A 27828-nucleotide genomic window follows, 5' to 3' on the forward strand; every position below is an offset into this window, starting at 1 on the left:
ACGTGCAACATTGACACATTTGAAATGATGGCTATATGAACATCTAATTTTCTTATGACTGGTTAACTTCACTAGAAAAAAAATTGGCATTCAAAGATGGAACTTTCAATAGGTAATCATCATTTTTAGATATACTTTCAGAGCAATGACTGTCAATGATTTACTAACTCTTTCTTTTTCTAGCATTAGAGATACTAAAGTTTACTCAGAATGCTGCAATCTTTTCTTGTATGCTTCTCACAAAACTATTCTATAATAGGCTTCCAGTTGTGTAAATTGCTCAGGTTATCCCTCTCCCTAAAAAAAACATACAAGAGCTTGCTGGTGTACGGAATAACAATTTACCAGCTCAATGAGACAAGGACATTTACAGTCAATAGAGAGAGATGCCACCTTCTCCCCACCTGCCTCTGAATTTAAAAACAATGGGCCAAATTCATCACTCATATAAATTCACTGTTACACCAGGGATGACTATGCCAATACTCTAAAGATCCACAGAACCAATACAGTTGAGAATCAAAATACTTCACATTGAACAGCACACCCCAGCGAAGAAGAGCACACATGCTGCATAAGAGAAGCCGTGTCTGCCTTGTAACCTAGGCAGTGAAGCTGTTTGGTCACCCCAGCTTGTCTCAGTTGCTCCCCGTCCCAACCCACCCACCTCACTGTAGCTTCCCCCCCACCCCGTGTATTTTTCCTCAAGGAAGACATTTCTGGTTTAGCTTATTATTAATGAACGCTTGGGTTTCTGTATAGGCCTCAGAATCCTTTGCCATCATTTAAGCCATGATTTAAGGAAGCATCACAGCAGCTGGCATTGTGGATTCTGAGGCTCATATAAGAGCCAGGACACTAGCTGCATGTGTAAAATTAACGTCACCTGTTTAGGGGATGCAGCAAGAGAAGAATAGTTCAGGCTGACCGGTCAGTGAATGACCATGGTTGTCTCAATACTGTGGTTATGAAAATTCAGATCTGGTACTTAATCACCCATTTATATATACTTCGCTTTCCCCGAGCCTGGCCATGTCACCCACAGGGGCAGCTCCAGGCACCAGCACACCAAGCGTGTGCTTGGGGCGGCAAGCCGTGGGGGGCGCTCTGCTGGTTGCCGCGAGGGCGGCAGGCAGGCTGCCTTCGGTGGCTTGCCTGCAGAGGGTCCGCTGGTCCCGCAGCTTCGGCGGACCTCCCGCAGGCTGCCGCCAAATTTGTGGGACCGGGAACCTCCCGCAGGCAAGCCGCCAAAGTCACCCAGTGTAGATGCAGGTGCAAATTAAAATAGCACAATTGCCTTTTTTGTGTGTCACTGTTACAATTTAATTTTAGAACTTTTTTTTTCCAAAATGATAATTTGCCAATCTGTCATTCACCTAATCAGGAATGACATTGCAAGGAAATATGTTTAGCGAATATTCTAAACCTGGTTAATTGCAAAATTTGATCCATCCTGTAACTGGAAGTAGCACTGCACATTTTAAAATGGACTGTGATTGAAATAAAAATTGTGGGAAACAACTAGTTTTTTAAGCTTATATTTTCTTGCTTTCCTTTGTAATGCAATAGCAGAATACTGTTAATCTAAACCAGGGGTGGCCAACCTGTGGCTGTGAAGCCACATGCGGTTCTTCAGAAGTTAATATGCGGCTCCTTGTATAGGCACCGACTCAGGGGCTGGAGCCACAGGCAGCAACTTTCCAAATGTGCTGTGGGGTGCTCACTGCTCAACCCCTGGATCTGCCCCAACTCCACCCCTGCCTGCCCCTCCCCTGAGCCTGCCATGCCCTCACTCCTGCCCCCTCCCCTCAGTGCCTCCTGCATGCCACAAAACAGCTGATTAGGAGGTGCAAAGAGGGAAGAGGAGGAGGTGCTGAGCAGCAGCCGGTGGGCGGTAAGTCCTGGGAGTTGGGGGTTGGGGAGCTAATGGAGGGCTGCTGATGTATTACTGTGGCTCTTTGGCAATGTACATTGGTAAATTCTGGCTCCCTCTCAGGCTCAGGTTGGCCACTCCTGGTTAGTAAGATCAATACATGTTCAGTGTTCTTAAGATGAAAAACATTAAATAATGGTACAAATGTCAAGCTCGCCCAAAATTCTGAATTATTCAAAAAGTCTCTCAACACTTTAGCCAGATTTTTTAGTCTTTTCAAAAATTTTTTAGCAAATTTAGTGCTTGAAAGAGATGTCAACATTTATAGCCTTCAGGTAAAATGTTGAAAAATACCAGTGACTTAGAAGCCCAAGTGATGTTTTCAACAGCAACTTATGCACTTAGAAAGTCTCACTGAAAGTCATTGGACCTAAATGTCTAAGTGACTTTTGAAAAATAGAACTTTGATTTCTAAAGTATTTTGGTGGTTTTGAAAATTGTACCCCTAGAGACTGTAGTCTATTTAACGATAGAACATGCACAGCATAGGCAGTGCAAGATTCCCCTTCACTGAAGGGCTGGGAGTGAGAGGGCAGTTCTGTCTCAGTGACTATTTAATTCCCTGCTGAGTGTGACAATTATCTTGACTTATTTTGCTGCTTGGAGATAGATTGAGACCACCAGCTCATTTCATTTCACATAGGTCACCAAATCATCATACAAAAACAGCCTTCAGTCAGTACAAACTGGACCATGGTTTGAACAAGTGCCCTAGCAATGCAAGGCACTGTATCCTATTACCAGTTCCCGGAGCCATCCAGACTTACTGTTTTAAAATATTTATTTTATCTTAATTTGCCATGAATTTGAACTGTACTAATGGAATCAATAGCAATCACCTTCTCATTTCCTTTTCAACTCCTAGGACTTCCACTTATTTTCTGCAGAACTGGGAGAAAAATGTGAAGCAATAAGTGAGAAACTGGTGCAATTAGAAGATCAACTCCAAACATCAGTCTGCAGCTTGGATGACAGTTTTATTCATATCCTTTTGCTACATAGATTAACTATTTATCTCCCAGCTTCATGTAAAGCACTAGTTTATTTTAGCATGATCTGGATATGTTAAGTAAGGTGGAAATGAGTGAATTTAGCTAATGTGGACATTTGTGGTCTACTAAAACATTCCCATAGTGCTCATTCATTATGGGTTTGATCCAGTTCGTGATGAAGTCAATGACAAGACTTCCGTGGACTTAAATAGGAGTGAGATAAGTCCTATAAATTTGATCTTAGACTAAATGTTTAAGTAGTCATCTGCTTAACTCTGTCAGTCTAATCTCTGAGTTTTATAATGTACACATCACTGCAGGTGTCTAGTGCACAAAGTAGAACACTTGTAACAGCCAACACAAATCTGCACTTTCAAACATGATCTATTTAGTCAAATTAAATGCGAGTTCATGTGCAGTCAGAATTGATTATAGATGTCTAATCTGGCTATTGTTCCTTTTTAAATATTCACTAGTTGCATCATGTGGCATCTACCATGTGATTTAACCTGCATACAGTGTAAACAGGGCCGGTGCAACCATTTAGGTGACCTAGGCAGTCACCTAGGGTGCTGGAATTTGGGAGGTGCCATTTTCTTTGGCAGCGACCATGGCGGCCGGATCTTCGGCCACCCCGGTAGCCGCCGGCATTTAGGCGGAGGGAGCTGGGGCAGGGGAGCACGGGGAGGGCTGCCAGAAGCAAGTAAGGGGGGGCGAAACGCAGGTGAACTCCCCTTCTCAGCTTACCCCTGCCCCGCCTCGTCCCCGAGCATGCCATGACTGCTTCACTTCTCCTACCTCCCAGGCTTGTGGCGCCTAAGCTGATTGGCGCCGCAAGCCCAGAAGGTGGGAGAAGTGAAGCAGCCACGTGCTCGGGGAGGAGGCGGGGCAGGGGTGAGCTGCTTCACTTCTCCCACCTCCCAGACTTGCGGCGCCAATCAGCTTAGGCGCTGCAAGTCTGGGAGGTGGGAGAAGTGAAGCAGTCACAATGTGCTCGGGGTGCTAATGCGCGGAGCAGGGGTGCCTCAGGGCGGAGAGTGGGGGATGGGGAGCTGCTCCAAGGGGGGGTGCCTCAGGGCGGAGGGGGGTAGCTGCCGCAGGGAGGGCGGGGAGGCACCTCAGGGTGCAAGGTGGAAGTTTCGCCTAGGGCGCGAAACATCCTTGCACCGGCCCTGAGTGTAAATAGCCATAAAAGAGAATTGGGTATCTGATTCTCTTCCAGCTGAAAGCCCTTGGATAAAATACTGAAAGAACTAAAAGGCTGCTTACACCATCCAGCATCTGGGTAAAAGTTGCTTAACCTTTACAGAGCCATCTGCCATACCTACATATGTAGAAATTTCCCAACTTTAAAAGTAAAGACTCTCTTTTCACCTGTGTTGTCTATTCCTCTTATTGTGTTTATAGAAATAAATTACCTCCACCAAAGGTAGTGATTCTGCTGAGAATGGAGATTAGCCTTCAGAAAGTCTAAATGTAAAAAACATAAGAAGAGATTGGTTGGGCTGGGGTCTTGGGTTAGTATTTATTCTTTGTAACCACTGAAGAGCTTACAATCTAAGCTATACAAGCCAAAGACATGATTAGCCATGGAACACTAGCTCAAGTAAGAGAAGATGGGAGGAGGATTTGGGGGGAGGAGAAAGTAGCAAGCTTTGCTGGAGCAACGAGCAGAAAGAGGGCTTGCTAGAGGTCAGGGACTTTGTGATTGTTCTTGGCACAGGAGCAATGTGATAGAAATGAATAGCCATGAGTGCGAGAAGAACAATGAAAGGAGCAGTAAGGAAAGAGGTTCAGAAGTAGCATACAAAATGAGAGGCAATATACAGATGGGGCCAAGATTATGTAACACCTTGAAGACTAGGATATGAAACTTAAGTACAGATTGAATCCTTTCATTGGCTTTCTCAGAGGCCAGCAATTTTGTTGGAGTAACAGGAGAAAAGAATGATTTTGGAAACACTATATGGATTTGATTGGAGAGAAAAGATGGGAGAGGTGGGAAGGTCTAGAGAAGAAGTTTAAAAGAAGATAATGGTGGACAAGAACTGGACACAGGTTTTCAGGGAATGGGAAGGAATGATGGCTATATTACAGAGGAAAAAAGGGCATGCTTAGTAGAGACAAGTATATGGGGAGAAGTGTAAATATACCACCGTGATTGTAAATCTGGGAGACAAAGTGTCACAATTACAGGGAGAACGGCACCTTGGACCTCTTTTAGTCCCTCCCTCTCATGTGCACCTGTTCGGTAACAGAGCTGGCTTCCTGCATGTCAATCCAGGCAGAACTACACAGTCCAACCAACTCTGGACCTGGGTCACTGGGTTGTAGCCTTCCTGGTTCCCAGCCAGGTTTGACACAGGCTGAACAGCGTTTGGAACCTGTAAGCCCTTTCATTCTGGGAACCTGTGATCAGGGAGTTGACTAAAGCAACTCAAAACAGGGTCTTCAAAACAAAGTATTATTCATTTGTTTCCCCAGAGGTACAAAACACAGAGAGCAAAGGGTAAAAACAATAAAAAAGCTAGACACATGCTCTGACCTACACCTTCATCATTCCTCATCAGCTTTTGTAGGTTCCTGTTAGTCCAGCTAATCCCCATCTCTGGCTGGGAAAAATACACTTTCCTGCCCTCTGTCTCTGTGTACCCCTTAGCCTATCAGCTTTCATTGATTCTCTCTAGGCAGCCTCACCTTGCTCACCTAACCCTCCTCCCTTTTCTAGGCCCATGCTCCTGTGATGGCTTAGTGTTTCCCTTTGTTCTTTCTCTCATCAGCCTTGGCCAAAAGGTCTCACTAGGGTTGGGACATAGGCGTCACACCTTCGTGGCTATAAACCTGGCTACTGTGTTTTACTGTTTGATGGGATGCTCCTTATCTAGCCCATTATTTTACCTTCCCTGCTTGATTCTGTTAACAATGCCTTTTGATCTAATTCCAACGCCATAGCAACTCCATCATGAACAAGGAGAGCCATGCACCATATTCATAAAAAATAATACATGTTATTTCCCAGTTTGCGTCTCTCAAATTCTTAATCATTGTGTTTTCGATGGGGCTAGAGAAGAGACAGAGTGGAAAAGTATTGAAAGAAAAGATGAAAAACTTCCATTTTAGAGAGTTTGTAATGGTAGCTTGTAATGACACCCAAGAGGAGGTGTTAGAAAGATACCCGGAGATAAGGAACTGAACAGAACGCATACAGTTCTAAGAAGCATAGATTTGAGAATCACTCTCATCAGGCTGGAGTTGAAACTGTAAGAACAGACAAGGTCATGAAGGAAAGACAGTGTAGAGGCTAAGGATAAAATCTTAGGAGACACTAACGGAAGGCAAGAGGAAGATGAGACATTTTGTTTGAGATGCTGTATTGTTTTATAGACCTGGAGAGCCATTACCAACCTTGCAAAAGTTTAAAAGCATAAAAAAAGCCTGATATGCATTAAAAGTGCATAATATTTTTACTGTTTAAAATTCCTATGAGAAACAATGATTCAGCCAATGTAATTAGCTATTTTGCAGTAATTTGTCATCACTTAGAATCCCTCACTGCTCTAAATGTGTGTCTTATTTTTACAGGAAGATAATTAACCTGTATTTAGCACAGACCAATTTGTAATGTGTCTGTGAGGCATTTGTATAGTATAATTGATCAACCTTAATCCTGTTTGAGATCCCTTTGCAATGCTATATACATACACCCATTTAACTCCCCTATAATCAATGGCAGGAGGTTCTAACTTTACACCTTCTAGCTCATTCTTAATTGAGCCCACTGTGTCTAGCAGGTAGAAGAGCACTGGGAGACAGGAGTCTTCTATTCCCAGCTCTGCCACAGACTTGCTGTGTTTTCTTTTGGAAGTCACTTTACATCTATACTTGAATTAACCCAGCTGTGAAATGGGTCTGACAGTAGTTACCCACCTTACTGGTTTGTTATGAGGTTTCATACATTTTTGTTTGAAAAGAATTTTTATTTTTGAATGACAGACACTACAGAAGCACATAATAATAGTATTTTTATAAAGGCAGTGTATGCTGCAATTTTGTTTAAATTCTAAATGTAAAAGTTAATTAAAAATCATTTTAAACTTTGAACAGACTTGTGGGTCAATCTCATTTAGAAACACAATTAAGTTTTCACCCAAATTAGCTTTGAGTGTCCCAAACCCCCATATTTCCTTCCCCACCTTGACTACATTTTAATAGACAATATCTTTAACCTGTTATTAAGCAATTTTCACTATTCACAAGATTGATCTTAACATGATCATGCACTTTGCAGTGACCATTAAGATACATACAAGGTTCACAGGTAGTGTAATTAACAATAGTGAAGAAAGACAATTTAGTGGTGTTTGTGAAATGCACTATTAGGTAAAAAAATTGGTTTCTAAGTCCAGGTACTGTAGATCACAACAGCAATCTGGTGATTTGGAAATCATGGGTTTGCATCCAGACTTGGCTCTTTGACATCAGTGATTACATAAATGGAGTTAAATCCTGTAATGATGAATGGATAACATGTACATCATATCCTGTGGGAAGGATGCTGTTATAACTTCCAGGAGGTGCATCAAGAACAAATCAGAAAACTTATTTAAAGTTTGTTGAATATCTCAAGTGATTGCTAGCAGCATAGGGCCTTTAAACTCTAGATTACTGACTAAAATCCACTAAAGGTGATCGTAACCAAAAGTTATCAAGTTGTCCTTTTATTTTATTTAAAAGGGATGAAAAAAATCAAATCTTTAAACCATTGTTCAAAATCAATCTGTTGGCTGTTAAATAGCCTATGAAATAATCATGATCTCATTCCTGATATTCCTGTGTTACAAAAACTAGCACAATTGTCACTAGTTACTACTGTCAACAGGGAGGTTAAGGATTGAGCTTTTCACAGCACTTCCTTGACTTCGGTGAAAACACATCTCAAATGGTAAGTGCTTATGTGGTCTTTATTAAAAATACTTTTAAAGATATAGAACTGTGTAAGGGCTAGTTGTAATTTATTTGTGAAATGTGATCTAAAACTTAATGAGCACTGTAAAAACTTCCCAGCAAAACTCTTGACTGCTCTGTATTTAGATAAAAGAAAGGACGCTGTGAATATACTGAGGAGGAAAAAAAGTATGTATGGCCGAAATTTGCTGTGAAGGTATAGGGATGTCTCTTTTTAATGAAAAGGACTATAAACGTCCCACAGATAACTACATTCCTGCAGCTGTCAAGAAATTCTTCCAATATTTAGTATACATCTTGGCTTTGATTAATAATTAAATCTATATTAGAGGAAATAATTCCCAGTTGCTTTTGTTTTTCGTTATACATTCAGAGGCACATAATGCTCGAATCAGCCATGCTGTTACTAGTAATGGCTAGTATGACATGAACAAAGCAGAAGGCAATATTTCATGGTGTTGAATATTTACACAGAGCCTCTTGGGAGTCTCATTTGATATTGAAGTTTCTCACTGCAAATATTAAACAGTACCTTTGTATTAAAAAAAAAAATCAAACAGAATAAAAAATCTCCTCTGTAGCACTCTGACTGTCTGACATGTTTGCTAAATTATATGTAGCATAACCAAATGTAACCACAAAACAGTCAACTGTAGTTAATCAGTGGCAAGTGTATGAAAACAGTCTGCATCATTAATTGGAAAAACCAAAGAAGGAGAGGTGACTCATTGCTGGTGTCTGCAGGGCTGATGAGAGGTGTTACTTCACTGACAGAAAAGGCCTAGAATTTCCAGTAAAATTAAATGGCTCCTATATTGCAATTTCACAGTCATTTTTGTTCTTAATTAGCAGTTAGGGTTTGATAGACAATTTGAGTGCATGTAATAGTTCCTTCTAGAGAAAATGCTTTTGCTGAGATAAAACTGGATTGGGCTACCGTATGTTAAATGCACAAAATCCCCTTCCCCTCCCTTTAAAAATCCCAAATATTAAGTAATGATTTTGAAGTTGTAATAGCATGTTTAAATGTTGATTAGACACACACAGGTCCTAACGTGTTTACTTCACCGTGTATTTGGTGAAGACATGGAGCTTGATTCTGGTCTCCTGTACATCAGTGTAAACTGGGGTAACTCTGCTTAGTCAATGGACTTACACCAGTGTAAAAATGATGCCAGAGCAGAATCAAGCCCCATATCTGTACCAAATATGTGGTGAAATAAATATTTAGTTCTTTACCATACCTTAGTCAGGAGTCACCATCTGGATGAATCTTTAAGAAATTAATGTTCTGCATTACTGCAGGAACTCTCAGGGCAGTAGTAGTGTGGTATTTGACTCTCCTCGGCCACCATCCCCCACAAACCCCAGCGCCACCTTCATTTTTTATTATAGAATTGCAGGACCCAGCAGGACACTTGTCATGAATGTACCAGTGGGTTTTGCAGCATCTCCATTATGCCTTATAGTTCCACCTCCTTATACTTCCATGGATGGCTCTCTTCCGTACTCTGTGTTGGTAAATAAAGTAAGGAGAGTCACAGATTAAAATAAGGTCTAGTTTTCAGCTTGGATCCCTGACACTCAGGATGGCAAGGACCAGCCGTAATACATTTTTAGGAGGGGTGAGGAAGGAAACACCACTCTTAGACCTTGGCCAATTCAAGACTTGGTTTTGACAGACAACAAAGAAAGCACCTGCAGTGCTCCTTTCATCACAGGAAGGGTTGCATTCATCCTACAAGGAAGAAAAGGGTGATATACAAAGGCTAGAGATGGGCTTGGAAAACTCCTACCCTCAGTCCAGCCCCATGAGAACAGTGACAGAAACAGAGAAGAGTAATTGGAAGTAAAGGCATCTCTAGCTTGCTGCTCCTTCGATATGTAACTTGTATAGTGTGGTGGGAATCACAACACCTACAGTATAAGACATGACATTATGTACTGATCTCAGACCACTGTGGTACTTAAAGCCACTGTTAATAGACAGAGTAGTTTGCCAGGTAGAATAGGAAAAAACAACCAAACAACCCACAAACATCTTTCTGGCCATTTGTGTTCCTCCTGTGCACATTTCCTCCATGTGTTCAGAGTGCACTATTTAAAGCAAGCTGATATTATATTATCAGAGATCTAAACCAGAAAATACCAGTCTCAGCCATCACCTCAGCCTATAGCTCCAAGGCCTTCTGTCACCCAACAAACTATTCTTAAAGAGTTTCCTGTCTTCCTCCCTGGGGTCTCTGGCTTGTAGCATCCAGCCCTCCTTCTTCTGCCCTTGAGCACTTTGTGCCAGGGGAGGAAGAAGCTTAATTGGGTTAATCCTATTTTCTAACAGCAAACTAGCAGCAACCCTGCATCCTGTCAGAGACATATAATGAGCGTGACCCTCATGCAGAACTCCATTTGTTACCAGTAGAGGTTCTACATACTGCTTCAAAGCAATACATGTCCCTTTGCCACAGTATTTTAGCCTTAACTTTACAATTACTGGTGTCCTTTGGTTTGTCATATTGTGAATGTGGTGACATTCATGATACTACTAGAATTTATTTCAAGCGTAAGCCAGTCATATCTCTTGCTCCTCCAGCCCATAGCTGCTTTTCTTCATATTTTTTCTTTTCTTTCTTTCTTCTTCCTGCCTCATAGATATAATATTCAGTGATAATGAAGCATATAATTTTTGCTTCCATTTTTTCTACCTAAAAACCTTTTATAATCATTTAGCATATTACAAATAACAGCATGTTGTTCCAGGCTGCATATCAAAGGTAATTAAATTTCAGGGGTTTCTTGGTGTTCATAAACTGCATGAGCTATGCTTTTACTAGTTCTGATTTCAGCAGAACTTTGATTAAATTGCATCTTGGTATTCAATGTGCAGGGCTGGCATTAGACTCACTGGGGCCCAGGGCAGAAACTAAGGAGTGGGCCCCCAACTCTGCCTCCCTTACCTGCTCACACATTGGATTTCTGCAATGTTTCTGAAGCTGACACACAAACCCTGGCCACGCAGGGCCCCCTATAGGATAGGGCCTGGGGCAGTTAGCCTGCTTGCGATACTCTAATGCTGGCCCTGTGTCTGAGACCACTTATTATACAACAACAACATTTCCCTGCATCACAGAGATGATGTGAGACTTAAAGCACTTTATAAGCACTAGCGAATTGAGATCACTGGATAGGGAAAGTACATAGAACTGCATATTATTATTGTTATTTATATGAAGTCATAGATTAATAAATCTGCCCAAAAATTAAGGGAAGTGTACCCTCTACCAAAATAAATGTGGTTTTTTTCCCTGTGGTAAAATGTAAAGAGTGAAACATCACAGTAAATGAATGTAAATTACATAAAAGATGAAGTTTTGAGGAAGCTATAATAGAATCAAAAGCTCCCAAAAGGCTTTTCAAACTGGTGTTCGTGCCTGCCATAGGAGTGATTTGCATAACTTTCCCATGATTCTCTATAGTCACATTTTCAAAAGAGAGAGCTTGCTTTTTACAGTCACATAACCTGAGGATGCCTTTTTGTTTTGACATTGCATTGACATTGTACTTGGGTAAAACAACATTTCATAATGGATGAGCTCTAAGAAGGCCAAAAGCAGTATAGCATTTCCCTTTTTTTTATTAAGTTTTGAAAAAAGTAAGGTTTTTGTTTCAGCTCCGGTCTTTTTTCATTTAGAACTCAGGGTCTCATGAATACCCTGTGATGCTTTACTGTTGTAAACTAAAATTTACTCTTCTCTATTATCAGTTGAATCTGTATTACCATTTTTGGGCCCTGAAACTGCAACCTGACTTGTGCAGGAAGATTACTGAGTAAATTAAGAAGAGGGAAAAGAGGTCAAGAAATGGTCCAAGAAAATTAGACAATTGGCCTGTTGTTCTTTCTGGAATGGCAGTTCCTCTGACTCATCACTAGAAGGCTCCAGAGCTAAAAGCTCTGGTTTTTTCATACATAGAAAGAATAAACATAGTAATAAAAGATTAGATTCCAGGGTAATGTGTCCGGGCAGGCCTCTATGGCTGACAGGAGCGGCTCTATGTTTTTTGCCGCCCCAAGTACAGCAGTCGGGCAGCCTTTGGCGGCGTGCCTGTGGACGGTCCGCTGGTCACATGGATTCGGTGGCATTTCTGTGGGTGATCTGCTGGTCCCGCGCCTTTGGCACCCACCGCTGAATTGCCGCCGAAGCTGCGGGACTGGTGGACCTCCCACAGGCATGCTTCCAAAGGCAGCCTGACTGCCACCCTCCCAGCGACCGGCACGCCACCTCCCGCGGTTTGCTGCCCCAGACATGCGCTTGCTGTGCTGGTGCCTGGAGCCGCCTCTGATGGCTGACCACTTCACATGCAATCAGAGGAACAGAGACATTGGCAGAAAAGGGGCCCCAAAACACTGCTTATGCTGTGATTAACCATGCCACAAATTCTAAACTAACCAAAACCTGCTCATAGGGCACATCAGCCATGCCACATCTGCTAGACTAACGCAACTCTGCTCATTATGGGTTGACCATGCCTCATACAGCTGACTGTAGAGGACTGAGAGGGAGAGCAGCACAGAAATGGAGGAACAAGCAGGTGGTAAGGGGCCTCTTGGCTCACCACTTATGTCTGACTGACTAACTCTACCTGCTTTAAAAAGGGGTGTTAACCCTTTTGGAATCCTGCCTTGTTCATCTTAGGCTTCAGCGAGGCAACACAGCTGTGCTCTGCAGTTCTTCTGTAGTACTGTCTGGCTCATTAAGAGATGCAATCAGACAAAGGCCCGCACTATGCAGCTGTTAAGATAGCTATGCCTGGCTCACTAAGGTTATGTCCACACTGGGGGGAAAAACACAACAAACCATGCCATGGCAGGGAGTCTTAAAGTCTGGATCAACTGATTTGGGCCCACGCTACAGGGTTAAAAATAGCAGTGTAGACATTCTCACTTGAACTGAAGCCCAGGCTCTGAAACCTGGCAAGGGAGGAGGATCTCAGAGCCCTGACACCAAGCCGAGTGGGAACATTTACACTGTTATTTTTAGCCCTGTGAACCTGAGTCAGTTGACCTGTGCTCTGAAACTCTCCCCAGGGGGTTTGTTTTGTTCAGGTTTTTTTGTAGTGTGCATGTACCACAAGGGATCCATTGAGACAAAGGGCAGTGCCATGCAGCTGTTATGTAGCTCTTCCTGGCTTATTAAGGAGTCCAGGGATAGGCCAAAACCATATTAGCAGCTTTGAAACATTCAGGAGGTTAGCAATTCGGTGAGCCATTAGACAAAGTCATGACAGAGTCCTCAGCTAAATCAAAAAAGACCTTACAGGACTTCCTGATTCCAAATGCAGGAAAAGGAATAGCCAGCTCTATTACAGGCTTAAGTATCCTTTTCATGGCTAATCCCCGAAAAACAGGTGGTGAGGCTACACAAAGTCAGATGGAACAAGTTTAAGGCCCGGAAGGGGAGAGAGCACTCTTCCCATAGTGCAAATTCCAACATTAAAACAACTTCTGACTGTGGTCAGGTGGGTTCAGTGACCAACAACTGGAGGTGGGGTAGCTATTAAAATTCAAGGACCAATGGCCTCTCAACATTAGACAGATGGGCCCCAGATGTTATTCAAGAAAAGTGTCAGAAGATTCCAAATAATTGTTTTCTTCCCTCTCCACTACTCTCAAATCCTCAAAAGTGGCAGAATATACAAGAGGCTATAGATGATCTTTTGTGAATCATTGTGACAGAGAGAGCCACCAAGGCAGTGATGTTCTCCTGCCAATATTCATATTTCTGGTACCCAAGAGATCTGGGGAGGACAGAGATATGCTGAATTAAAAGCACCTGAACAAGTTCATAAGGAGACTTAGTTTCAAGATGGACACTTTGAAGTCAATAGTGGGAGTGATCTGCCAGGATGATTACCTTACATCAGTCGACTTGAGGAAGGCCTACCTTCATGTGCCAGTTCACCGGGGCACAGGGGAGTTTTGCAACTTACTCATGAGGCCAGTCATTATCAATACAAAGTGCTGCTTTTCAGACTGTCATCTATTCCTCGAGTGCTCACAAAATTCCTCATTTTGGTGGCAGTTCACAGGCAATAGTAGATACAGATGTACCCTTTCCTGGGTGACATTTAAGTAAGAGCCCCATCCAAGGAGGAGTCCACTTGAGTAACTTGAACCACAGTTCATATGTTGCAACAGCATGGATTTATAGTACATTCCAAAAAGGTTCATTCTTCACCCATCTCAGTGCCTAGTTTATCTAGATGCAGAGGCCCACAAAATGTTTCTGTTGGCTGAAAGATAGGACAAGATTAGATCAGCAATTACCCTCCTGAGGAGATGCCCAAGGACATCAGTCAGCACTCTAATGAGTGTTCTAGTGGTGATCGTGTCCTGCATAGGGATAGTGCTCTGAGAAAGTATGCATATGAAGACTCTCCAGGGCTTCCTGCTGTTGATTCCCTGTTCTCTGATTTTTCCATCTCAGAAAGTGACCATTTTGTCACTTGTTCTGAATTCCCTGGATTGCTGGATGAGTCTGGAGAGGTTCCAGGGAGAGATGAACATGGCAGAATCAGACAGATCTGTTAAAACAGACAGATCTGTTAAAACAGATGCAAGTCTGGAAGGATGGGGAGTATTCTCCTAGAAATGTGTGACTCGGGGAACATGGTCCTTTTTCAAACAAAAGAAAAGCATAAATTTTCTAGCACTGGTGGCAATAAAGTACTCTCTTCAACAACTGGCCTCAGCATTGCTCAACAGTCATATCCTTATAATAATGGATAGTAAGGGCATATGTAAGCCTTTGGGCAGTATGAGATTAAGGGATCTACAGAAAGAAGCAGCATCACTGGTACAGTCAGTGAAGGCCCATCTGCTGTCTATCAACGCCTTGTACATCAAGGGCACCAGCCATAAAAATGTTGACTGGCTGAGTAGAAGGAAAATCAGTTAGGCATAATGGAGGCTTCACAACAGATCCTTCCAATTGAATATCAAAATTCCAATTCTGGAAGGCTTGCCAACACTTTGCCAGGAGAAGAGAGCCAGAAGCCGTGGGCATACATGCCTTTTCCCTAGTGCCCATCACCAGCAGGGTAATACAGAAGAATAGAAAGGAGGAAATGGGAGTGATCTTAGTGGCTCCTCATTGGCCTGGAAGGCTTTGGTTTCTTGACCTGGTGGACATGTCAGTGGGAATTACCATTTTTCCTGAATCTGAGACCAGATTTGTTATCTCAGGAACCAGTTCTTCACCAAGATCCAAGCAAGTCAAATCTAGCAGCTTGGCATTTGAAGTTTCTAAAATGAAAGGTAACTCTGTTGGCATCTAGGAGAAAGTGAAAAAAACAGATCTTATTCAAGGATTTGGCTAAATTCACACAGTAGGAGACATATTCAGCATCATTTAACCAAAATGTCTTATGTTCTAGAATTTTTACATGCCCATTTTTATGTCAGGTTGCAGGCTAATACCTTAAAAGTACACATTTTTGCTCTGTCTACAACTTTGAATGTATCTAGAAAGTCTTCTGTGTCCCACTATAACAACGTGTGTCACTTCATTAGAGCAGTTCAGCTATTGGGTCCTTCTAAGGTGCAGAGAGCACTGCCTTGGGAATCTGAACATTGTGCTCAATGCCTTTAGTGCAGGTGCACTTTGAACTTATTAAATCGGTTTCATTGCACTACCTGGCTATCAAATTAACCTTTTTAATCCCTATCTGCTTGCCCAGAAGGGTGTCCGAGTTGGGAGCTCTATCAACTGATCCATCCTTCTGCATCTTCCACAAAGATAAAGTGATTTTGTGAATGGCTCCCACCTTTATTCCAAACGTTTATTTTTCATTGAGCACAATGAGCACAGTTAAGCATTTTTCATTGCTATCCTTTTGTCCACATCGTTCTCACCCAAATGAGAAGGTATTTGTTGGATGCAAGCAAGCCTTAAAGGCATTTCTGAAAAGAACTGAGAGCTTAGGAACAGCTTTCCTAGTCTTATTTCATCCAATGAAAAGAGGTGCTAAAGCATCTAGATCATCAATCTCAGTATGATCTAGTATGAATTTTGTCACTGTTCAGAAAAAAACTACATTGGGGATCTGTGGACCTTGCCTGGAGAGAGAATGGGAGAATTTGTGGTTGCTTTCCTGAAAATGTTCCCTTCTTGAAAGGGATAGGTCCACAGAGCCGGTCTTCCCCTGGAAATCCATTAAGAGAAATCTGTCAAACTTGTGGTTAAAGTTCTCTCCAGAACTTGAGATTGATGATCTAGTATGCTGGTATGTATAGAGCAAAAGGTCTCAATCCTCCAGTGGAAACGAGCTCACTCAGTACAAGTGGAGGTGACATCATGGGTTGAGAAAGCACAGACCCCTTTTCAGGCAATCTAAAACTGCAGCTTGGTCATTCTTCCATACATTTACCAAGTTTTACAACACCGATACTCAGTCTTCAGCTGATGCAACCTTAGGCAGGTAGGGCCTGCATGGTGTAGTGTTTCCTTAGAGTAAGAGAATTGTTCCCTCCCTAGGAATTTTGTCACTGTTCAGAAAAAAACTAAATTGGGGATCTGTGGACCTTGCCTGGAGAGAGAATGGGAGAATTTGTGGTTGCTTTCCTGAAAATGTTCCCTTCTTGAAAGGGATAGATCCACAGAGCCGGTCTTCCCCTGGAAATCCATTAAGAGAAATCTGTCAAACTTGTGGTTAAAGTTCTCTCCAGAAGTTAAAATCTTTCCTGTGGTTCATGTTTCTTGTCAAGTATTTTTTTGCAAGGTACTGATGCAGGATGAGAGGCTCCTTTTTTGTTTCACAACTCAGAGGGCTTGGCTTTGGAAGCATCTTGTAACTGAGGGAGTCTTTGGAAGGTGGGGCAAGTTCTGTCCCCTCTGGATACAAACTAGTGATGACTAAGGCTTTGTTTATGTCACAGAGGTCCTGGAATCCGTGACTTCCAGAGACCTCCATGACATTCTTCACTTCAGCCCCAGAGGCTGTGGGACTCTGGAGCTGGCAGCCAGCAGGGCCTTGGCAAGGTTCCAGCATAAGGTGACAGACTCCTGAGGGGGCCCTCCTCAGGGTTCCAGCAATGGGTCACAGCCTCACGAGGAGTGGGGGGAAACACTCCTCAGGCGAGCAGCTGGGGATGTCCCATTTTCTCTTTGGGAAATATGGTCACCCTGCAGCTCCCAGCCACCACGGGCAAAGGGGGGCCTCCTACAGCTTCCATGGGAAGGGGGGGAACCCCACAGCTCCCAGCCACCATGGCAGCGGGGGGGAAACCATGGAGCTGCAGCAGCAAAAGTCACAGACAGGTCATGGCATCTGTGAATTTTTGTTTATTGCCCATGACCTGTCCATGACTTTTACTACAAATAACCATGACAGAATCCTAGCCTTAGTGATGACCCATACTAAGGCTCTCTGGACTTATCCCTTCAAAGAAGGGAGAATTATCTGAAAATTATCCCATTTTCTATGTATAAAGTGCTGGGAAGGACACGATGGAAGTTGGTGACTGGTCCAAATCCTATCCTCATGTGCAAGTGTGTGGCTCCCATTGAGTTCAGGCAGCACAATGCATGTGAATCCAAGGATAGTACTTGGTCTTTTATTAGTGAGAATTACTGTTCAGGAGCTGAGGGGTTGCCACATTAATAGCAGGAGCTCTTTTGATATCCATTAATAACTGTGCTGAGATTTCAGGTTATGCCAGTTGGAGATTGACTGTAATCGTGTCTTTGGGCATCAGAATAGACAACCTCTATATTGATCTACACCTTCCTCTCCCATCCCTCCCTCCCCCCACCTCAAAAAAACCAACCAACCAACCAACCCTCCAACCGAGTTCTTTTCTAACCCTTATAAGACAACCACTAAGTAACGCCACTTAAGGACTTCAAAGTTACTGGAAATCCAAAATAAATAAATATAATAAATAAATAAAAAGAGTGTGAAATATGTATGAATATTTAATCCAACCAGTTTGGAAGAACTTGAAGCCACAATTAGATAGCAATGCCCATCTGTTGTGAACAGCAGAATAAGAATTTATTTCATAACTTGGTGAGGGAAAAGGGGTTGCCAATCACCTTTAGGTTTATTCCTTAATAAAGCATGTACAGTCTCTACAGCGGGAGATCCAGATGGTGAAGGAAACTCTGCAGGCCATGCTGATGCAGCTCCAGCCGGATAAGGAGGCAGGAGAAGATGAGGCTGGAGACTTCCTCTGTGACAGCTGGTGTCCAGGAAAACAAGACTTAAAGGAATAATGTAGAGGGGGGTCTGGTGTTTTAACGTTAATTCACAAAGGGTTGCTTTTAGTAATGGAATACTGTCTTACCAAGCCTTGAGGATCTCTTCTCTCCCTGCATAACTAATAACAACTAAATCAATTATGGAGAAATGGAGCCTGGAGGTTTATCAACAGAAGTGTTCTACACAGCTTCACATGTTCTGGCACAGACTAGCAGAGCATCTCCTGTAATTGTGTAGATTACAAATTGATACATTTCAAGTGATTCAGCAGAGTCTCCTCTAATGTCAGAGTGAGATTTTTCTAACTGTTATAAACAATTTCCTTACTTGTGCATTCTTCAATCTTTTTCTCCTTCAACATGTAACATTAAAGGCAGTATTCTTCAGTATTGCTGAGAGACAGCTGAAGAAATAAGTAATTTTTTGTCTTTGTAACATCTTTCTTACACCCACGTTATTTTCAGATTCCTACAAAATATAAGACCACTAGGATAGAATTCAAAGTAACTAAATTCTTTTAACTTAAATTAGGACTGCACTTAGCCAGTGGCATTCAACATAGCAGAGAAAATTAACATCAGACTAGAGAATAATAACTTTTCAACCATTTTCATTTACATTTTATAGCAAATGCATATTAATACCAAAAGCTCAGAACATTTAAAGTGATAACCTACTGATTTGTGGTCTTTATATTTGAATAATGTGTGAACATTAAGTCATTTTTCTTAATACTATGCTTACTTCTTTAACCTGCCCTGTATTGTCATAAAAATGAAAGGTTTTTGGATGTGTATATACATACATATGTTTGATAAAGTTATATTATCTGTTTAATCTCTTTATTTGCTACAGGAAAAAAGAAAAAGATTGGAAGTAAAACCAGCTAAATATTGGTGATTTACAATGGTGCAATATTCAAACAATTAGTAAATTGTGTACTCTTAAATCAGAACATTCTTACTTGGATGCTAAAATAAACTGAGGTTATCACATTTTCATTTGGAATCCTATTTCTGCTATTTGCTGCAGAGACTATGAGGGGGGAAATTAAAAATAAATACAAAATACAGCTCCTTAGAAACTCAATTCAGTTTAATTCAACCTTTAAATCACTAGCTCAAGCCAATTATTCACAACAGTAGATTGTACCTCTTTTTAAAATGGACTTTTTAAAAATAATTCATGTTTGTGCCATTAGAGTTGCTGGGTTTACAAATAAAGCATGACCAGGGCCGGCTCCAGGCACCAGCCGACCAAGCACGTGCATGGGGTGGCACCTTGGGCCAGGGTGGTGCTTGGGCTTTTTTTTCCTTCTTCTTTGGTTCGGCAGGGCAGCACTGGAGGGGTTTTGTTTGTTTGTTTGTTTTTGTTTCCGCCTGGTGGTGCTCGGAGGGGAGGGGGGTGTTTCAGTGGCGCAGCGCTTGGCAGTGCAGTGTTGGAGGGACAGGGCTTCAGGTGGCATGGCGCTCAGGGGGGCGGGGGCTTTGGGTAGTGTGGCACTCAGGGGGCTGGGCTTTGGATGGCGTGGTGCTCAGGGTTCAGGGGTTGTAGCGGGGTGGCGCGGAGGGGGGTGTTTCGGCAGGGCGGCGTTCTTTTTTTTTTGCTTGGGGCCGTCCCTGAGCATGATGGTTTCTCAGACATTAATCCCTGGACTACTAATCAGATACACCTAAGAAACTGTGTTCATTCTTCTTTGTGTACTTAAATACTAGAGTTAAAATTTCTACCTCAAAATGTGTGTGTGTATATATATAATGAATAAATAAAGCATCAGGCAGTTGAGATTTACAGCAGGGTTATAATTTCATCCACGGAAGTAAAACTGACAAACCATGAGAGTCAAGTTCCAGTGGTTTGTGTAGTCATCAGATCTTCAGGATGGATTACCACCCTGTAATTCAAAACATGGTTGGCTTTTATCTTTAGATCAGAATCCATGTTGGGACTAAGAGTCCTAGGTCAGTGCCTTGCATGGGTTTCAATTCTCCTGTCTCTCCTTGCAGCCTTTCCCTTACTTATTCACAGCCTCCAATGGAGGGCTCCTGCTGCTGCTTTTTCTCTTCCTTCAACCTACCTGCTCACCCTCTCCAAGCTATCCTTGGAGAGTTCCTGCACATTCCCTCTCCACTGCACTTACTGCAAACACCCATAGAAGTGGATGAACAAAGCCTTGGTTACTAGCCATAGGCAAACCAAGTACAGACTGTATGCTGTCATTGTTTTATCGACAGGGTGAAATTCACCCTTATGCATTGAGCCAGCCCAAAGCCTATGCACCACTTAAATCACACTTAATGGGAGGCGGAGGGGGGAGGAGAGTTTATTCTGTACAGTGTTGAAATTCAGCCTGCCCTCCTTAAAGTTAGTGACAATTCTGGGTAAAAACTGATGGTAGAATATGGCCATAAAACTGGCATGATTACCAAGTTATAATGCTGTTGGGCCTAAATGTGGGCTAACATCTAACAGAGCCAAGGCTCACCAAGTGCCAGAAATGACAGTTCACTGTGTTACTAACCCAAGATGAGTTCACCCTGCATATATAACAAAGCACACAAGCTCAGAGTGTGAACATCATGCTCACTTTGCTTAGCAGTTACTCACATGAGTACCACCATGAGGAGAATGCGAGCTGTGTCACTGTTGACTGTGCAGCACGTGTGAGCCAAACATGGACTGTATTGACTATTTATAAATCACAAAGCACAGCAAGAACCAAATGGAGCTGCTTTGCAGCAGTTCAAAGTCACAGCACTTTTCTCACAATGCCTTCAAGTAGGAACAGTTAATCCTCAGATTCTGTTCTTTGTCTGGCTGTATGAGTTTTTGAAGAAATTCCATTTTGATTTAAAACATCATGGCTTTCATGTTTCACATCGTCAAAGCATTGTTAGTTTTTAATTTATAAAAAGTATACAACCACTGTAATAAAAAACCAGAAGTCTTATTAAACTATCAGTCATTATTTGATTTGTATGTAATTTTATATTTTGATGTATTAACTTTTTTTTTTATTTTTTTTTATTTTTTTATTTTTTTTTACACATCTCTCTCTCTCTCTCTGGCTTATATTTTTAATGCATCATTCCGTTATCTTTACTATTTGTTGTGGGAAGTTAACAGCCAACCCAATAATTGTTCTAAGTCAGTCTGAATAAAAGGTGTAATAAAGTAAATCATTTACTGCACCTCAGTCACCCTTCTTTTACTGTGGATAGGAAATATATTTTTCTGCAAATAAAGAGAACATTGTTTGTAAAAAGTGTTGTAAGGTTTACATGCATTTATTGTTGATTCAATTTAGCAATGGTTTAAGTTGGGAAATTCAGTGTCTGGCAACTTGCAGAGAAGGGAGGAAGCCTCTATTTGGGAAGTTCTGGGAAGATCCCATCTTCTGGAGACATTTCTGAAAATCCATTCCACTAGGTGCAATTTAGTGCACCAGCAAACTATATTGATTTTCAGAAGTCTTTTTGCATGAAAGGGGTAGTAAGGATAGTCAGTAGCTAGGGCATGTACTGGGACTTGAGACCTCAGTTCAATTCCCAGTTCAGCCAGAGACTTTGTGTGATCTAGTCACTTAGTTTCCTCAATCCTCCACCTGTAAAATACTTCCCTGCTTCCCAGAGATATTGTGGGAATAAAGTCCATTAATGACTGTGAAGTGCTCAGATACCATAGCCATGAAGGGCCAGTTAAATACCTAGACTGATTTAAAAAAACAAAACAAAACACGTCTAAGCCTTAGTACAAGATCTCTGCAGCAACCAAGTCCCAATTAAGGCCTATTTGAGAATGTAAGTGTGAGTTTAGTGGTACACAGGCCTTATCCTGCTCCTTTGAACGGGTGAATTTCACTCTGTATGAGCCAAGGATGCAAATCATCTCTTGCAGGGCCGGTTTAGCAGGTATCCAAGGTAAGGCAGGAATCCCACCATGGATAAATCCCTCCCTCCCCACACCCCCACATATTCCCACATTTAACACACACCCCCATGCTCCCTTTAATTCATACAGAGCTAAGGTAAGATACAGGGTCATGAGAGGGGACTATAAATTCCCCACCAGTTTGGTCTCTGAACATGCACACACCAAAGAGAAAAGAAAATGGGAAACCAAATGCACACACGGAGCAGACTGTAAATACTTTGGAATAGCTGTTGCTCTCTGTATTTAAAATTTACTTTGGGAAATAAGGGGCAGTGTTGGGGTGGGAGAGAGAAGCAGCCTGAGGATGGCTCTGATCTATCCAAATATATTCGTTCTCAATCAGTTAGCTAATCCCACTTTTTCTAAGGCTTGACATTTCAGTCTTTTATTTTCCTATCATTACTTAGTAAATCAAGATAAGCACCTCTTTTCTAGAGAGGCTGGAGAAGGCAGTTACAGAATGGCTCCCAGACATGCAGCAGTGCTTCAGGGTGGAATTAGAATAAGCTTTATGTATCCTCTTAGTTTGCTATCCTATTAACAGTGAGACTGGGACCAAGAGATTTTTAGTTTCAGAGATTTAGCATATGAACAAAGAAGCTCCAAAAAAAGTATGCACAGACAGATTTTTTTCTCACTGTCGAGGATAATAAAAACTTCTGGGGATAAAAACTGAAGGACGCAGAATATTTCTTCTGCATCTGAAAACCAGCACAACCAAAAGCCATGATAAAGCTGCTCACTTTTAAATTTCTGAAGGAGGCCCAAATGTGAATCCTGGTTAAAAGCAGCTGTGGTTTGGCTGAGCATGGGGAGTCTATAAGTACATTTACACTGAACACTAAGCCCAGGCTCTGACTCCCATTTGAGCCCAAGCCCCACTTCCGTCCACACACAAATCAATCAGACTCGGATCAGCAAGCACTCAGGTCCTTTGACTGACTGGGGGCGGTCGGAGCTGCAGTCCTGCTGTAATTCAGATCCAAGCCCTGTTGTTTTGCAGTGTGGATGCAGTTCAAGTCACAGACCCAAGTCACAAGGTCTGTGTAGTGCAATATGGATGCTTTAGCACAGCCGAGACCCAGGTCAAGCAGTTGTAAACCAGGTTTACAATACAGCACATTTGGGCTTAGAAACATGGAGTCCACAAGCCTGGACAGATCTGGGTTTACAATGTAGTGTAGATATACCCTATGTTCTCCAAATGCGCTGTATTCAGTCACGATCCTATGGGGAGGGTGATACAGGAGACAACAGGGGCAGGGTCTTGAGAAGAGAGACAGGTAACGCCACTAAAAAAGCCAAGGCATCATTAGGACAGTTGCTGTTGCCAGTGTAGATGAAGAAACAGCTTGTAACAAAGATAATAATAAAAAGCAATGCAAGAGTGTAAAGGGCAGAAAGAGCTAATAAGAAAATAATCACAGCACGGCTCAGAGACGCATGATAGATCTTGCTGGAGAAATGGAAAATTAAAAAGACCTTTGCACAATGACAATCCAATATACAATGCAAAGAAAATCTCACTATTCAGACAGTGAGAGTGTGAAATGCCAAAGGGGAATCTCTTATGATTGTCCTGCCAAGTGAGCATTTTAATTTTTTGAGAGTGAGCTGATCAGGTCACAATTACATTAGAGTCTGATGCTAATTTCCAGTAGCTTTAAAAACAAACACACACACCCTTTCAGCACTGAGAGAAGCAGTGCAGCTCATGTGTATTACTCCTATTTCCCTCCACTGTGTTCTACAAATTCTTATGTCTCCAGAGCATCTCTGTCCAGCACCACCAACTCAGAACACTGCATTGGTGAAGCTTTTCAGATGGTTACGGATACAGTAGGTATCTAAGAGTGTCTCTTCTCACTGAGATGCCCTTTCTAGTCGCTGGTGTATGCAAGTCGGAGAATTCTAAAAGATCAGGGCTGGTCTCAACAAGTGTGCAAACACCTCTTTGGGCCCAAGTACAGGTCTGGCAACTCAAGTGTACATGCCAGCCTTCCCATGGTTTTGCTTGGGATCACTGTCAGACTACACAGCCTATGGTTACCCAGGTCATCCCATTTACGCTTTTAAAATATTTTTGCATTAGACTTCCTCAGTGTTCCAAGAGCTGTGACAAATCAACACTATCTTTTCCCAGGGTTTTGCATTTATTGATATTTCCTATGGGTTTATTAAGCATCTCTTTCAGGCCCAGTCTCACAGTTTACATGACATTTACCAAGACTGGGGTGTAAACTGCAGCAAGGGGAAGAAGATTCAGGAAGGGCCTGAATTTAGATTCTTCTGTTTCTGTCCTGCTACCAGATGGGGAGTTTGGCTCATAATTTGCTGCTTTGGTCTCCTCAGGGGTCATGGTAGATTACCGCTTTAACATGGGCTCCCAGTGCAGTGTGTAGCTAAGAAGGTGAACAGGATCTTTGGTTGTGTAGGCCAGGGAATATCAAGTCGGAGCAGGGAGGTGGTGTTACCACTGTTGCTCTGTATATAGCAATAGAGAGACCATTACCGAATGCTGTAACCAGTTCAGGTTCCCACACTCCAAAAAAAGATGTTGAAAAATTGGAAAGGATTCAGAAAAGAACTACAAGAATGATTCCGGGCCTGGAAAACATACCTCATACTGAAAGACTTAACAAGCTCAATATATTTAGTTTATCCAAGAGACAATTAAGGGGTGACTTGATCAAGGTCTACAGGTACCTGCATGGAAAAGAGATTTCTGAAAGTAGATGGCTCTTTAATCCAGCAGAGCACAGCAAGATCCAAAGGTTGGAAGCTGAAACGTGACCAATTCAAACTGGAAATAATGTGCAAAATTTTAACAGTGAGGGTGATTAACCACTGTAACGGCTTTCATGGGGATGTAGGGGTTTCTTCATTGCTTGCAGTTTTTAAATCAAGAATGGACACTTTTCTAAAAGATATGCTTTCCAGAGGAGAGCAACAAAAATGATGAAAGGTTTTAAAAAAAAACCTAACCTATGAGGAAAGCTTAAAAAATTGGACATGTTTAGTCTTTATAACTGTTTTCAAATGTGTTATAAAAAGAACCAGTTATCCTCCTTATGCGCTGAAGATAGGACAAGTAGTAATTGGCTTAATATGCAACAAAAGAGCTTAAAGTTAGACATTAGGAAAACCTAACTTACTATATGGTTAAATGCTGGGACAGATTACCTCAGGAGATGGAATCCCAGTCATTGGCAGTTTTAAGAACAGGTAAGAGGAACACCAGTTAGGCATGGTCTAGCTTTACTTGGTCCTGCCTCATCCTCATGGGCTGGACTAAAGGGTCCCTTCCAGTTCTACAATTCTATGGACTTGGCTACACTGGAGAGTTGCAGCACTGGTGGTGGCTTTACAACGCTGCAACTAACACACCATCCACGCTTGCAAGGCACATCCAGCGCTGTATCTCCCTGCATACAGCACTGGCTGTACTCTACCTCTGCCTGGGGAATGACGACTGCAGTGCTGGTGATGTGGTGCTGCTTTGCCAGTGTGGCCACCAAAAGCACTGTTGTTTGTCTCCAGAGGTATTTGGAAGTATCCCAGAATGCCTGTTCAGCCACTCCGCTCATCAGTTCGAACTCTACTGCCCCGGCCTCAGGTGACTCACCCTTTAAATGCCCTGGAAATTTTAAAAATCCCCTTCCTGTTTGCTCAGGCAGGTGTGGAGTGCAATCAGTGAATCTTTCCAGGTGACCATGCCTCCACATGCTAAATAAGCCCCAGCTTGGAGCAATGGCGAGTTGCTGGACCTCATCAGTGTTTGGGAGGAGGAGGAAGCTGTGCAGTCCCAGCTGCGCTCCAGCCGTAGGAATTACGATACCTATGGGCAGATATCAAGGGACATGATGGAAAGGGGCCGTGACTGGGACGTGCTGCAGTGCAGGGTTAAAGTGAAGGAGCTGCGGAGTGCCTATTGCAAAGCCCGTGAGGGAAACTGCCGCTCTGGTACTGACCCCACGACCTGCCGTTTTTACAACGAGCTGGATGCGATACTTGGGGGTGACCCCACCGCCAATCCGAGGACCACGATGGACACTTCAGAGCGGGGGGGAGGTGGAGGAGGAGGGGAGGGCAAGAGGAAACTGAGAGTAAGGATACTGGGATGGGGGGAGACACCCCAGAGTCCCAGGAAGCATGCAGCCAGGAGCTCTTCTCAAGCCAGGAGGATGGTAGCCAGTTGCAGAAGCCGGTACTTGGTGGAGGACAAGCAGAGGAGCGGGTTCCCGGTAAGTGGTTTGAATTTTCAGGATGGAAATGTTTTGGGAGAGGGAGGGAGGGAGGGTTAGGGCCGCACGCATGCATGCCTAGATGTGGAATAGCCCATTGATGTGGTCTATCACGTCACGATAATCGGCCTTGGTAATCTCTTCAAAAGTTTCAGCCAAAGCGTGGGCAATGCGCTTGCACAAGTTTATAGGGAGAGCCACTGTGGTCCTTGTCCCAGTCAGGCTAACGCATCCACACCATTGTGCCGCGAGGGGTGGGGGCACCATTGCTGCAAACAGGCAAGCTGCATAGGGGCCAGGGCGGAATCCGCATTGCTGCAGAAGACCCTCCTGCTCTTCCCAGGTGACCCGCAGCAGCGAGATATCTTGCAGCATCAACTCCTGTGGAAAATGTTGGGAGAGTGTTCAGTGTAGGTGCCCCCTGCAACTGTTTGCGTTCCCCAATGCAAAAAACCCCAGTACAGCCCAGAAGCAATCAATCAGTCCCCCTTACTCACCATTTCGGGGCTCCTATGGGTTGTGTGCGCTCTCTTTGGCATGGGAAAATTATGCTATTGTGAAGACTGTAAACTGCTTCACTGTGTGGGAATACCTGTCTGAGATATAAACAATGCTGCCTCTATTAACTGTTGCCTTTTTTGCCTTTCTACAAGCAACCTTGACTTCTCGGATGCCCATGTTATCAACAGCTGAAAGACTCCAAAACCTCTAGAAGAAGCAGTGAAAAAGCAGAGACGACCTGCTGCAAGCAGTTTTGAATCACTCTGCCAGAGAGAATCAAAAACTGCAGGACTGGAGGGAAAAGGAAAGCAGGATCCGCCAGAGAAACGCAGCGGCCAGGAAGAAAAGCACAAAGCAGCCGATAAGCATCCTGGTGCAGCAAGCGGACTCTATCCAGGCACTCGTAGCCATGCAGGCAGAGCACTACCATGCCGGCCCCCCACCGCATGCTAAAGCTCTTTCCCTTGTGCCCCAATGTCAGCTCCAAACCCCCTTTCCCAGCATCCAGGTTCTTACCACCACCACCAGCTGCCTCCAACACCTGTACGTTCACCAACCAGCCCTGAGAACTACGACCTTTACCCTCTACACTCCACCCCCATCACCATGCAGTATTTTCATCCTGAAGTGCAGCAGTCATTGCACAGCACTCCAGACAGGATATATTCAAACCTGTGATTGTACAGTTCCCCACCGCACCCCCCTGCCCTTTTAGGTTCCCAAAATGTTGTGTGTCTGTCAATAAAGTTTTTTTCTTTTCAATAAATGAATTCTTAGCTTTGAAAACAGTCTTTATTATTGCAGAAAGTAAAAAGATACCCTAGCCCAGGAAAGAAACAGGCACTGCAAATCAGCTTAGGAAAAACAGATTCCTACTAACATTGTAACCACTACACTTCACTCCCGTGCAAGGTACCAAACATTACTGTTGGTTTTCAGCCTCAAATTCCTCCCTCAAGGCATCCCTAATCCTTGAAGCCCTGTGCTGGGCCTCTCTAGTAGC

General features: G+C 42.9%; 1 protein-coding gene and 1 long non-coding RNA gene across 2 annotated transcripts in view; both read left to right on the forward strand.

The window, feature by feature from the left end:
• Nucleotides 1-19148, forward strand: part of DISC1 (DISC1 scaffold protein) — a 399613-nt gene extending 380465 nt beyond the window's left edge. Inside the window, 3 exon segments of the mRNA XM_075064148.1 lie at nt 2799-2916; nt 18013-18110; nt 18112-19148. Of these exon segments, the coding sequence (XP_074920249.1) occupies nt 2799-2916; nt 18013-18110; nt 18112-18153 (258 nt within the window). The 3' untranslated portion in view covers nt 18154-19148.
• A 7020-nt stretch (nt 19149-26168) lies between these two features.
• On the forward strand, nt 26169-27595 carry LOC142046594 (uncharacterized). The gene is made up of 2 exons (XR_012655584.1): nt 26169-26324; nt 26978-27595. It is a non-coding gene; the product is annotated as an uncharacterized LOC142046594 (long non-coding RNA).
• The last annotated feature ends 233 nt before the right edge of the window (nt 27596-27828 follow it).

The sequence above is a fragment of the Chelonoidis abingdonii genome, chromosome 3 (assembly GCF_003597395.2).
Source record: "Chelonoidis abingdonii isolate Lonesome George chromosome 3, CheloAbing_2.0, whole genome shotgun sequence".
Classification (NCBI taxonomy): domain Eukaryota; kingdom Metazoa; phylum Chordata; order Testudines; family Testudinidae; genus Chelonoidis; species Chelonoidis abingdonii.